This window comes from Rhinolophus hipposideros (genome assembly GCF_964194185.1).
Source record: "Rhinolophus hipposideros genome assembly, chromosome: 5".
Taxonomy (NCBI): domain Eukaryota; kingdom Metazoa; phylum Chordata; class Mammalia; order Chiroptera; family Rhinolophidae; genus Rhinolophus; species Rhinolophus hipposideros.
The window spans coordinates 5394907-5409255 of NC_138051.1; the positions used below are offsets into that span (position 1 = coordinate 5394907).

The 14349-nt window shown below is 45.9% G+C and overlaps 1 protein-coding gene across 1 annotated transcript in view; it reads right to left on the minus strand.

The window, feature by feature from the left end:
* Window positions 1–14349, minus strand: part of THSD4 (thrombospondin type 1 domain containing 4) — a 578057-nt gene that overhangs the window by 454281 nt on the left and 109427 nt on the right. The window contains exon 5 of the mRNA XM_081050341.1: window positions 12294–12741. Within this exon, the coding sequence (XP_080906467.1) occupies window positions 12294–12741 (448 nt within the window). The remainder of the gene's footprint in view (window positions 1–12293; window positions 12742–14349) is intronic.

The window sequence follows — 14349 nt, forward strand, 5'->3', positions numbered from 1 at the left end:
CACCAGATTTCCTGGAGGATGAGGGGACAGAGCAAAGAATGACACCAGGGAGGAAAGCATCTCTTGCTTAATGAAGGGCAGTTGGGGGTGGCCGCTGGTATAACACTCGGGGTGGTCATAATCCTGCTGTTGCCTGAGCCAAACCATATGGAGCGAGAAGCTGTGTGAAGCAGAACGTGATGGAAACTGGTGGGGAAAAGGGCAGGGAGGGCTGAGCTCTGACAATCAGTGAGAACCTGATGGCCAGGAAGGGCTGTGGAAGCCAAACTCCTGGCAGCCCCCGAGCCGGAACCGTGCCGGCTTCCGGCAACCCCAGCTGTCTGCATGCAGGAGTTAGAGTTAGGATGCTTTTCACAACCTTTTGGTCAGAACCAGTGTTATACTAGGGTGTGATCAGCTGGGCAACGTGGGTGAAAGCACCGCCCTTGTAATCAGAAAGAATCGCTAAGGAGTTTGTTAAAAAATACAGATTTTCGGACCTCACCCCAGTCGGAGGGTGGGGAAGAGAACCTAGGAATATATACTGGAATTGCTCCCTCAGGTGATTTTGGTGCAGCCAGCCTGGCACCAGACTGTGCAGCAACAATTAAGAGCCACACCCAAGCTTCAATCTCACTCCAAATTCCTTAACACACAATCACAGAGTGGTAGAGCAGTGAGAATCAGATCCAACCCTTTTAATTTCCAGATAAGGAAACTGAGGCCTGGAGAAGTGGCATACTTTGCCAAAGGTCCCACAGTGACAGAGACAGAGGCCAGAGCTCTGTCCCCCACCCCAGCCATCATCAGAAAAGAGAGACGAGCTGCTGGCTGGCAGGTTTTCGTAAGGGAACCAGACCAGAACCAGTGGGCGAAAGGTCCTGTTCTCAAATAAGCACACCTCTGTAAGGCCAAGCTGCTGTGCAACGAGGCTACAGTCAAAAGCCGCCCTTAATTAACCTGCTGGCAGTTACGAGAACTGGAAGCTGCACACCACACAACCTTAGCCAGTCTGCTTCGCCCCTTTCTCTCCATCAGCAAAATAGTGCCAACAGTGCACCTTCAGAATCATTTTGATTTGCTCAGTATTTGATGATACAAATGTCCATTTTATGACATGGAAAGCAGTCCACAATTCATTAACTGGAAAGTGTCAAAATGATTCAGTGTGGGGAGGGGGAAGAGAGGTTAAGAGTGTCTTCTCTGGAAGGTGAGTTATAAATGTTTTCTCCTCACAATTAACTTTTGGTTTATTTGCATTGTGTAATTTTTCTGCCATAAATATGCAATATTTATGTAACAAAAATTTATCAGAGTTGAGCTCTTCCAAACACAGCTGGCCCTCGCCACCTTGGCATGCGCTTCTAGTTTATAATATTACAGTGTGTGTTAAGTCCCACGAATGCCTGGTATTATTATGTCCATGTGTGTCTACCAGGCCAACCAGTCACTTGTGATGGACCATTCAGGATACCCTGTCCCTCGTCATCAACAAGTTCTTTGTAGCTGAGCATGGCCCAGTTCCCTCCTGAGGCAGGAGGACTTAAGGTGGTGGCAGACCCACAGCCGGGGGTCAGAGACTAAAGCAGCAAATCCACCTAGTTGCCAGGAGGCAGCTAAGCCCAGAGGTTGGCTACGGCAGCCAAATAGCAGTCAGAGTGGGAAGGTGCAGTGGGAGGTAACAAGGTGCCCTGGCAGATGGGCATGCCCTTGTGTGTGACCCTGAGCAGGCACCCACATGATGCCAGGCAAGCTGCCAGTTAGAGGCAGGGAACTACTTCCTGGGAAGGAGAGGGACCTGGCCTGAGAAATGCAAGGCTCACAGGGCCCAGAAACGGAAGTGGGTTATTGAGACCGAATTACGGTGCAGGTGAGGAAGCAGAGCCTGGGGTGGTGGTGATGATGATGATGATATATCAAGAATAGGTAACTTTTGGGCCGGCCTGGTGGCTCAGGCGGTTGGAGCTCTGTGCTCCTAACTCCGAAGGCTGCCGGTTCGATTCCCACATGGGCCAGTGGGCTCTCAACCACAAGGTTGCCAGTTTAACTCCTCGAGTCCTGCAAGGGATGGTGGGCTCCGCCCCCTGCACCTAAGATTGAACACGGCACCTTGAGCTGAGCTGCCTCCCGGATGACTCAGTTGGCTGGAGCGCGGGCTCCCAACCACAAGGTTGCCGGTTCGACTTTCGCAAGGGATGGTGGGCTGTGCCCCCTACAACTAGCAACGGCAACTGGACATGGAGCTGAGCTGTACCCTCCACAACTAAGACTGAAGGGACAACTTAACTTGGAAAAAAGTCCTGGAAGTATATACTGTTTCCCAATAAAGTCCTGTTCTCCCTCCCCAATAAAATCTTTAAAAAAAAAAGAATAGATAACTTTTATTGAGCACTTACTAAATGCCAGATACTCCACCATGTGATTTATGCATATTGGCTCAGTTAATCCTCATGACAAGTATTGTACCCATTTTACAGATAAAGAAGTCAAGACTACAAAAAATTAAACGAACTGCCCAAGATCACAGGGCTTATAAGTGGTGAAGTCAGGAGCTGAACCCAAACATTTGGGGTCCAGTAACCACGATGCCAGGATGCCCCTGAGACTGTATGGATAGCAAAATGAATTTGCAATGGGTTGTCAGACAGGACGCCTTAACTCCTTCTGTTGTCACGAGAGGCCGTAGAGGCCAAGGTCCTCCTCGGCCTCTGAGGCCTGATGTAGTGGCCCCAGCTGTTGGGGGCAGGGAGCTGTGGACCGAGGGTGAAAAGCAAGCTGGGCAGGGGGAAATTCTGTTTCACGCCTCTTTTGTAGATCACATCTGTTTGTACTTGTTATACTATTATCAGTATATGATCTCCTCTCATTTTACAGATTCTCTGAAGTTAAACTTCTAGGTTACAGATCCCTTTCCATGTGTTATATTTTCAGTGGGTTGTTTCCTGATGCCACAGACCAAGTCACCCCCGCCTTATCAGTCACTGTCCCTATATTACACCGTGAGTTAACTTTGGGCAGATTGCCTACAGACAACTGAGCCTGTCCATGGGTACAGGTTCTTATAATCTTCAGACCAGAAACTGAGACAGAAAAAAAGCCACGTAGCTCGAGATCAGGCTCACACAGAAAGGGGCCAGCAAAGAACGGAGCTTTATAGCCAAGCAATGAGCCCCGGGAGACAGCCTCCCTTCAAGTGACTCCCGTCAACCTAAAAGAGGGAGGGATGTTCCCACTGCTCTCTTTTGGGAAGAGGGACAAAGATGCACTTCAGTAAAATGAGCTGAATCCTTAAAAGCACTTCAGGCCCTATCCAAACTTCCATCTAGACAACTGCCTGGGGTTGCTATGAGTCACAAACAGTGTTATGGAAACTTGGGCTAGGTTTCTAGGGACCCTGGTTAATCGGAGATGACAACGGCCTGTACCTAACTTCACTGCTCAAGAGGCCACTGCTGGTGATCTTACCTTTTGGTAATTAATTACGTTCAGTTCCCCAGGAGACAAAAGAGCATCATCCCCATCAAGGTAGCAACAGGGGACATGACTTGAAGTGTGCCTGGTTCAGATACGCATTTTTTTTGTCCTTTGCATTGGTCTGGATTCAATCAAAAGACCAGCTACCATAGCAACAAATGATGTATTTAATATCAGCACAGTGAGGAAACCTAAAAACAGAAATCTAGAATATGTCTCTGAACTGCCATGAGAAAGTGCTTATGTGACCTTGGGCAAAGCACTTTGCTTTTCTAAACCTAAGTGACAGCACCACTCCCACCTCCCAGGGATTTTTGTGAGGATTAAATTAGTAACACACTAAAGCTTCTGGCTTACAGCAATGCTCAATCAATGTTAGCTGAACTGGAATCTAGGTAGACATCAAAGATGAATCTGGCAGTCCCGGAAGCTTAAGTGCCTGAAAGGTAGGTGTTTGGAGTAAACATTCCCCTCCTTTCTGTCCTACAGCTGGAAAACAGGTTTTGTTTTCCAGCAGTAGAATAATATAACCATGGACCAAACTTCCTTACAAGGAATCCAGCACATTTTTCAAATATGTTTACTATCTGCTTTCTCAAGTTACTTGGAACAAACTCAACGCTGCAAAAACTCTTACCACCTCCTACCCTTTCCAGCACTCCTCTAGACAGTCAGTGAATTGGTTTGTCCAAAACAGTTGGGTCTAGGCTTTGGATTTTTAAAAAATCAAACATAAAACTAAGGTTTTCTTAGTTTTCAAATATTTTTTTCCCACCCAAATTCATAATGTTCGTCTAGAGAAAGGTGTTTCCCTCCATTCATCAAAAATCCAAAGGATACTAATGACTAGTGACTAAGCCCACTCACCCACCCAGCAGAACCCTATAATTTTAAGTACTCTGGTTATACATCTATACAAATCTAAGCCTATCCCAGGAGTGCTTATTTATTTCTCCTTTTTGAGATTATCAATATATCTCTATGCCTGTAAGAAGATCTAAAAGAAAACACCCTTTTTTTTAACTAATCAGGAAGCAAGCTATGGCAAATTGTAAACTTTTAAAAACATTCAAAACACCTACTTCCCCAAGGAGCATACAAGGTCGGACAATTAAGTTTGCCAACTCACCCTAGAAAAAGTGCTACATACCTCAATGCTGAATATCACTATGGTCACCTTAGAAGTACTGGCTTGGGAAGCTGTGCACCAACCCAGCGCCTAGTCCACCCTTCAAAACAATTTTGGAACTCTGCTTCTGGAATGGCCCTCAGAACTGTCGTCATATTACCCTTGGTGTCCTGAATGTCATCAAAATGTCTTCCTTTCAATATTTCCTTTATCTTCGGGTAAAGAAAGAAGTCATTGGGGCCAAATCAGGTGAGTAGGGAGGGTGTTCCAATACAGTTATTTGTTTACTGGCTAAAAACTCCCTCACAGACAGTGCCGTGTGAGCTGGTGCATTGTGGTGATGCAAGAGCCATGATTGTTAGCAAAAAGTTCAGGTCGTTTTCATCTAACTTTCTCACGCAGCCTTTTCAGCACTTCCAAATAGTAAACTTGGTTAACTGTTTGTCTAGTTGGTACAAATTCATAATGAATAATTCCTCTGATATCAAAAAAAGTTAGCAACAGCGTTGCAACAAGTTCGCGAACTGAATTGTCCACCTCGTACATTTGCTAGTAGCTATTTCAGAGACCACAGGAATAAGACTGGTTTCCTTCCCTGTGCTACCTGCTGGGAAGGATGTGAACTTCTTTCAAAGGCAAAAGGTCACTGCGTTCCTGCTGTGTCAGGTGTCCTGACGACTGAGGATCCAGAGAGGAATCCCTCCTACCAGTCTCTTGAAAGGATTTCACAGGTCACAGTGAGAAAACTACAGAAACCAAACTGAGGAATGAAATGAGAAGAACTTAATGAATTAGTTGGGCACTAAATCTCTAACTTTGCCAAACAGGGAGTTAACTGATCCTTCCTAAGATTGGTAAACTAAGGAAATAAAAATTGTTAATATACTACATACAATTAAGAATATAACTGAAAATTAAAATGTGGCTTGCAGGCAACAGCAGCGTGGGAGGAGAGGGGGTCATTTCTTCAGCTTTCAGGGTAAGAAGTTGACAGAGAAAAATTTTGAAGTTGATATAGCAAGAAGCAGAGGTATTAGCACGCTATTTAGAGTTACGGAGAAATTAACCATGAAAAAACAAAACATTAAAAATGATTGTGACTACATCTTGGGAGAGGGACGAAGACATACCGCTCTCTACCACTGTGATATTTCTTACTATTTGCACTGCTTTTTATAAACATGACGAGTGACAACTGTGAACAGTTCATACATAGGTGTGTGGATGGGTGTCATACATATAAATTTCATACCTATGACATATGTGAATATTTGTATTTAATATTTACACACTCGTATTCACATATAGTTCACATATGTATATGAAAGGCCACTAACAGAATATGAAAAAGTCAATGGGAAAACTTTCTATGGAAAATTCCAAATGGTCTGAGAAGATGGAAAGCAGACTGAGGCAAAAAGCGCTGACACTAGCACATACTTCCCAGATAAGGAGGTTGGTGATAAGCTCATGACAAGAGGAGGTTACGCTGAGACCCCCAGTAAGACGTCCTGTCCGTCCAGTAACTGGCCCCACGGTTCCTGGTGAGTTTTATACCTTCCAGAATTGCACTGAATTCTTACCCGGCCCACTTGCTACATTTCTCCTTAAAACAGTAGTCAGGAAGTTGTCAGCAACTCTTTTATTCAATAGCAGACTAGAAACGGGGTAGAATTAGCATCTGCCTGGACAGAGCGTGGTTAACTTCATTTGTGATGTGTCCAACATTTTCCTTTCATGTTCACTTACTTTGAGGCAGAAACAACTCTGTGTGGAGACAATCACTGTCAGAAGCCAGCCCCACCCCAGGGAAATTTACTAGAGAGTCACTGATATCAGAACTCAGCACACTCCTGTTTGCTAAAAGCTGCTTTTAGCCCCAGGAGTTTTTCCCCTCATAACAGTAAGTGCACTCTGTCTAAACCCAGAGTCACGCCTCCTTTGGCAACGAAGGCCCCTAACAACTTACAGCCTTGTCCCTGCCTTGCACTACTAGCCCCCCTTCTCCAGAAGGAGCTGGAGCGCCAGTCTCCTCTCTGGGGAGAAAGCACAGAATTCAGGGTGCTTCAGAGAAGGTGGGGAGAGAGACACCCAGGCCTCCACCACAAAGGGCACAGACAGTCCGGCCAGTTAATGTATCCAGCAAATAATAACTCAAAACCCCAGAAACAGCTAGTGGAAAAGAATTTTACTTTAATTGCACCCCTCAGGCACAAGAAGAACTGCAGTTTGGCTTTCTCCTTCCCCTGTTTTCACCCCTATAAAGACTCTAGTTCTTTTGTTCCTAAGAGTTCCCATGAAGAAGAAACTTAATTAGTTACTCGATTCCTTGACTACTTATTATTTGTTGCCACAGCTGAGAAAGTGCTGGGTTGTGGACAAACCACAGATGCCTCCCGGTTTTACCCCTTCTCTGCTGAAGACATCATACTCGCAGACGGAGCCACCACTCATTAGGGAAACATCTGATTCCACTGCAAGGTTCCCCAAGTGCCCACTTCTTGCTCCTCAGCCATCATGGGAGTGGAAGGGGACTCTAGGATGCCTGCCACTCCCTCTTCCTAGAAAACCCTGCCCTCAGCTGGAGAGCCTGCATTTGCCCAGGAAGGCCTTTGCTGACTTGCCGATTTGACCCAAGCCAGGTGAGTTTCCAGTCTGGAGAGTTCCAGGTGCCGACACAGCACATGAATGGGTGCCTGTGCCCTGCACTCATTACCTACCTACCAGATGCTTTCCCACTGGCCTTGGAACCCCCTGGAGACAGAGCTTTCTCTCTCTCTCAGTGTCCCTGTCCGAGAGCCTAACGCCTGACCCCACTCAGTCAGGGTCAGCGCGGCGCCATGTACTCCAGCAAGGACTGCAATAGTGAGTAACGTGGGGTGTTGCACTAGGAGACGTGTGAGATTAATGTCTGCTCCGAAAGACCACCGATTATCTGTTTACACTGGGGTCTTGTCACCTCAACTTCCTCATACACTCTGTAAGCAAGCAAATAAAAACCTTTCTTATCTTTAAAGACGACATTCAGATATCATTACTGCTACTGTATTATTTATTTTGAAGTAGTTCATAAAAGACATCTTCTATGAATCAACCCTAAAAGCACCCTGGAATGCTTAAAATTCCCAAGTGGCACCATAAGACAGGGCTTAATAGTAAATATGAGGGCTGACAATTAAGTTCGCAAACTTGTTGCAACAATGTTGCTAACCTTTTTTGATATCAGAGGGATTATTCGTTATGAATTTGTACCAACTGGACAAACAGTTAACCAAGTTTACTATTTGAAGAGCTGAAAAGGCTGCATGAAAAAGTTAGGCGACCTGAACTTTTCGCCAACAATTCATGGCTCTTGCATCATGACAATGCACCAGCTCACACGGCACTGTCTGTGAGGGAGTTTTTAGCCAGTAAACAACTACTCACTTGATCTGGCCCCCAATGACTTCTTTCTTTATCCAAATATAAAGGAAATATAGAAAGGAAGACATTTTGATGACATTCAGGACATCAAGGGTAATATGACGACAGCTCTGATGGCCATTCCAGAAAAAGAGTTCCAAAATTGCTTTGAAAGGTGGACTAGGTGCTGGCGTCGGTGCATAGCTTCCCAAGGGGAGGACTTCGAAGTTGACTGTAGTGATATTCAGCAATGAGGGATGTAGCACTTTTTCTAGGATGAGTTTGCGAACTTAATTATCCAAACTTCGTATGCACATTCGAGGGTATAAAGAATTCATTGGCATGAAGTTACCTATAGTTTCACTTTCCTCCCTTTAAACATGACCCAAGGGTGACTACATTGAAACTACATCACAGCTGAAATGTTGGGTCTGTCAGAAACCTTGTTTTACTGTTGGACAAAGGGAAAGGACCCTGGACCCCAGCTAACCCAGAGGACAAAAGGGAAATCCGACCATTTCACCCACAGTGTTGTGACTCTGCCCTTACCTGAACCTTGCAAAAACCCTACGGAGCAGGTAATAGGATTCCCACTTTACAACTGGTCCTCAGAGAGTTACGAAACTCAGCTCCCAAGTACTGCAGCTCAAGTTTACATCAGCTCAACTTCACTCCAAACCCACTATCTCATACTGCCTTGCAGACCTACCATCCAATTTAACCAGTTGTTGAAAGCTGTTTTCTGACCTTTCGCTGTATTTTAAAAAGTTTCTCACTCATCTATGTCATATGTGAAAGTCAAGCAAGGCCATGTGACGTTTCTGTACATCGAGACGTTAAGGAATAAATTCCCCATTAAGACTGTGATTATTTAAAATGGATAGGAGGAGGGGGAGGGAAAGGAAGGAGAGACCCTCCCCCGACAAGCCTGGCAGCACCTGAGATGCTCACACAATCCTGCCTTGTGTTTAACGAAGCTGTTTCTTTTGCCCCCAAATGTTCTTTTGTCTCCTTTTTTGGCCATCCTTGGAAGCGCAGCTCAATTGTCCCGTCCTCAGTGGAGTCTTCTGCACCCCTGGGGCCGCCTGCCCTGTGCTCTCAGAGCTCTTCCCCGTATTCAGAGCACTAAGTACACTGACTTATAACAGCGGCAGGTGACCCCTTCTCTGCCATTGGGTCACACCGGTGAGGATGGAGGGATCTTCACCAGTGATGAGACCTGTTCTGAGACCCGGAAGTCTGCAAGAACACGTGCCCTGATTCAGACCACCCCGAGTGTGTATTACCACACACCTCAGAGCTGAGCCCTCTACTGAGGGAGTGGTTTTAGGAAGGGGGCATTCCATCAAGAACTGGGGTGGGACAACTGGGTGCTTACTATCAAGGACGTATTTCTGAAATCAGTGGATATTTCCCACCTTCCCCAACCTACTCTCCCTTGTTTTTCTTCTTCCAGGTAAGAACTGGGAGAGATCTCTAAATGTGTGTGTCACTTTTTAATCTTTGGAGATGGCATAAGCGTCACATTCCCTATTAGATTACTAGCTTTCTCACAATATTGCCCTTCACCTCGTTCCTCTTAGAATAGGAAGATTTACACAACTTGGAAATTCATGGCATCTCTTCACGTTGGACCTTGGGGAAGATATGTAAATGTCATAAGGTCACAGATGCTGAGATGCTGGAGCACACGGGTCCACGTGGCACGAGTGTAAATAACACACACAGCAGGACTAGGGTTGCTCTCCTTAGAAAGGCCTGCTTGCGAGGTTGGTCCTTGGCTGGTGTCTGGAAACTTAGACTTCGGAAGGGCTTCTATTACTCCCTAAGTGATAAGAATGACCTACTATGCCCAAATCACACGCACAAGCAATACAGTTTATGCTAAAAACCTGCTTTCCTTTTGGGAGCCTGGAAGTTTAGTATGTAGTACGCAGAGGGTGGCTATATGACCAGCCCCCAAAAAAACCTTGGGCACGAAGTCTCTAATGAGCTCCCCTGGTTGACAACACTTCACACGTGTTGTCACAACTCATTGCTAGGGAATTAAGTGTGTCCTGTGGACTCCACTGGGAGAGGACTCTTGGAAGCTGGTGCCTGGTTTCCTCTGGACTTGGCCCCGTGCGCCTTTCTGTCTGCTGATTTTCCTCTCCATCCTTTTGTTGTACTAAAGCATAGCTGTGGGTACGGCCATGCGCTGAGTCCTGTGAGTCCTCCTGGCAAATCACCGAGCCTAAGGGTGATTTGGGAGATCCCGAACACAGGTGTTCACAGGTTATGGCCCAGGTCACAAGCAGCCACGGGCTTATGAAAAGAAAGGATGCAGTAACAGGACCTCTGAGGAAGGCTGTCTCTCAAAAAGAGTAGGTAGGATGCGGCTTGGGGTGACAGGGGGCCCTGGGGAGGATGCTGAGCAAAAGGTGACAGCAGAGAAGGGAATTACACCTGGATGATCCCTTGTCGACATTTACTTCTTTGTCCTGGGTTTCAGACATGGTTTTGCCTATCTGCAAAATGGTAGCAGACATCATGAATGCTCAAGAATTTCCTATGATTCACTGCAATTCAATCTCTTCAGTGGTGCAGTTATTCCAGCCACCAGAGGAGCCACAGCTGACGCAAGGGGAGAGCCAGCCCGGCAGCACAGGTCTGACAAACGGTGCATGGCTTAAAACACTGTCGGTTAAATGAAAGAAATACTTAGTAGCTATCAGGTCCGCACATCTGCCAAACGCCCCCTCCCTTTTCCCTTCTCTTTATGATTTACTTGGTCTTCAAAATTAAAAAATGGACTCGTCAATGGAGGAATGTGTTCTCCATTAGAAATTAATTCATTTCATTCTAAAAGGATTGCAATGGATATTTGAGAACAGGGACCACGTCTGATCAGACACAAGCACTTCGTTTTGATTTATGATCCTTGTAACAGCTCTGTAAGGTAGATTATATGACTTTTATCTTCCACAGTGCCTGGTCTGTTACAAAACAAGCAGTGACGCTCAATTAAGATGCACTGGTTGACTGATTAGTAACGGCTTTAGAAAAATTACTGCTTTACCAAAGTGAGTAATTTCTGAAGCCTGTCAGTGGAAGAACAAGCTCAAAAGCAATCCAGGCATTCAGAGGAATTATTAAAATCACAAATTAAGTCATTTCTATGGACTCTGCAGCAGGAAATATATTTTTAATGAGGAAATTGAAGCTAATATATAACAGCTGTCCTGTTACCCAGTAACGGAGTATTAAGGCAGATTAAATTATTAATGAAAAATATAGCAATTTGGAAATTTAACCTTTAAACATTCTTGATTCCTTTTTCTTTTATATATAGTCTTTAAACTGATATGTAACAAAACACATTTGGTCACCTTATGTAGTTTCCATTTATAATATCCTTTGCTACTCATTAGCTGTGAAATCTTCAGCAAGTGACCCACGACCAGACTTTTTCACAGTGTACCATCCAAAGTGTTGACGCCTGGCAGAGCAGGGACCCTCCGGGGAACTTCCTGCATGATCCCCACGCTAGTCACACCACCCAAAGCTCCCACTTATTTGGCGCCACCACTGGATGTCCTAAATCAACCAAACCGAACTTGACCCACAGACCCAAGAAGCAAAGAATATTGTGGACATAAAGCCACTGAGAATTTGGAAGTTGTTTGATATGCAGTTGTGGGGACAGAGTCCCAGAGAGCAGTTTTCAGGCTCTCGGCCTCATGTGAAGAGGTGCTGGCTCAGGTAGTAAATGGCCGTCAGCTGTGGCTAGTTGGCCGTCAGCTGTAACCGTTGAGCCATTGGCCACTGATATAACTGCCGCAGTTATGGAGGGAAGCAGAGGAGAGTCGAGGAGATTTGGTCAGTTGGCAGAAAGGCAGACAGCAGGTCACACATTGTGTGAACCCAGCCTCCAGTGAGACCATAGTGGTGTGACTTCCCTACCTATGGCTCCGTGGGTGTTCCTTTTTGACCTAGCTCCATCCTGCGTTCTTATGTGGGGAGCGGGAGCTGAGACCCCGCAGCAGACCCCGCACGACAGCAGCAATCGTCATATTGTTTGATATAAGCAATAGATTGTCAATAAGTGATTCAAGAAGTTATTCCTAAGTCACTAAAGTAATAACCTTACATAAAAAAGAAAAGTATATGGGGAGAATAAATGGAGAGAAATGAGAGAAAGGAAGATAAAAAGTGCATTAACATGGTCTAAAAAAACCACACTCTCGCTGTCTTCCACACATTTCCCGCCAACCGACGGGAAGGTAAGCGTAGCATTCACCCCAGGCCCCATGAGGCCTTGGGTACTCACGTTGGGGTTGCACAACTTGTACTGGCGATAGGCTCCGATGCAGGAGATTGCTGCTGACCGGGCGGGCTGGGAGAAGCTCGGAGCTGCCCTGTGCGCCCCCATGCCATGGTTGCTGCTTGTTTCCGGGCTATGGAAGAGACTTGAAGCTGCAGGGAAGCCCTGGTCATGGGTCAAAGGCAGATGGTAGATAGAGGCCTCGGAGGCCTGCAGTCCAGAACGAGGGCCGCTGTCACTCTGGTACAGAGGTCCATGCTGGGAGGCCCAGCCGGCCTGCGGGCTATAGCCATGGCTGGGATCAGATGGCCCCTGCGGCCTGGAATGCCCGGCCGGGGGCCTCTGCCTCCGGAGCCTCTGCGGTGAGTGTGAGGAGTCCGTCTGCAGTGGTAAGATGTACGGGGCCTTCCCATAGCCGTACTTGCCAGGGCCGATTGGACCTCGGGTCCTGCTCCTACAGAGAAACACACAAGGAAGGAGATGAACAGTCACAGGCAGTGTCACGTTCACCCAGAGCTCTGGCCCATGGTGGAGGGGACCGGGTGAAAAGGGAAGCCTGGGAGCGACCCTGTGGTGCAACAGAGAGGCACAGGGGAGGACATTCCAGGAGAAGGGAACATCACAGAGGCTGGAACAAGGCTCTGCAGAGGCTGGGAAGTAGAATGAAGATGGGAATCAACTGTGGGCGATGGGAGTGGTTGAAAATGAGGTTAGGCTGGGAAGTTGTGGTCAGTACGTGACTTACATCAGGGAGATTGGGTACTTTTATAAATTGTAGGGAACCACTGAAAGTCTTTTGAGGAATATAAAGATATCATTGTGATTTCAGCCAGAGTAACTTCCTGTTCATGTTTTTCTGGCAATAGTTTGTGGGGGTTTTTTGTCACTCAACTGTGCCTGATATTTCAGACTCTGTTTCCATTATCATTCATGCCCAAATAGCTTTTCCAGGTAAGCAGAACTTAGCTAAGCAACCAAGTTCTAATGCAGTCCTAAGCCTGACTGGCACTGGGTCTAACTTAATCCATGAAGAAATTAGGAGGTTGAGCAACTGGCTACTCCATCACATGAGGCAACTCATGCGGGACAATGGGTACATGGTCACCTTCACATTGGTGTGGCTCTTTAGATGTTGTGGAGACCTGTTGCTTTGCGAGACTCTAGGAAAATTATATCAAGAGTGGTGTATTGGGCAGTGTTTAACAACTGGCTTTCTGGAGAAAAAAAACTCCGTTGTAGCATTTTTTCATTCCCCATAGCATAAATACTGCTACCATGGCCAATTTCAAGCTGCCATTGTGAAAACACAACCAGCTCTAGGAGGAAGGAAAAACCAGCTCCAGCATACCACTGCATGTAAATTTACAGTGGTACCTAGGTTTTCGAATGTGTCCACTGACAAACATTTTGGTTTATAAACGCCATAAACCCGGAAGTAAATGCTTTGATTTTCGAACACGACTCAGAAGTCGAACATGTCACACGGCTTCCGCTGAGTGCAAGATCCTGAGGCCTCGCTGTCGGCTGTTTTCGAATGTTTCAGAACTCATGGATTACATTCGAAAACCGAGGTACCACTGTATTATGAAACTACTGTTTGTAAAACATAGGAATGCTAAAGAAATACAAAAATGGATCAGACAAAACTCCTACTTACTTGGCGCCACCACTGGATGCCCTAAATCAACCAAACCGCACTTTGACCCACAGACCCGTGTAGCAAAGAATATTGTGGACATAAAGCCACTGAGAATACCTCAACCTTACAATTGAAAGCATCTGTAACATAACACAAGGTGGGGTAAAGGCCTTGGAGACATTACAACAATGGCGCTTTGGGAATTCCGAGGCAAGAGGAAGAACTTTTGTCTGGAGGGATCTGAAAAAGTTTCACCATCCCTGGTCTAAGGCTTGGGAAGCACAGTTTCCAATATTCTGTGGAAGGACTTAAGTAAGGCATGTGACTCTTATTTATGTTTAAAATGACTGAACTGGATTAAATGACTGTGAAGATCATTCCAGCTCTAAAATTATATGCTTCCATAATAATTAATTCTACTTT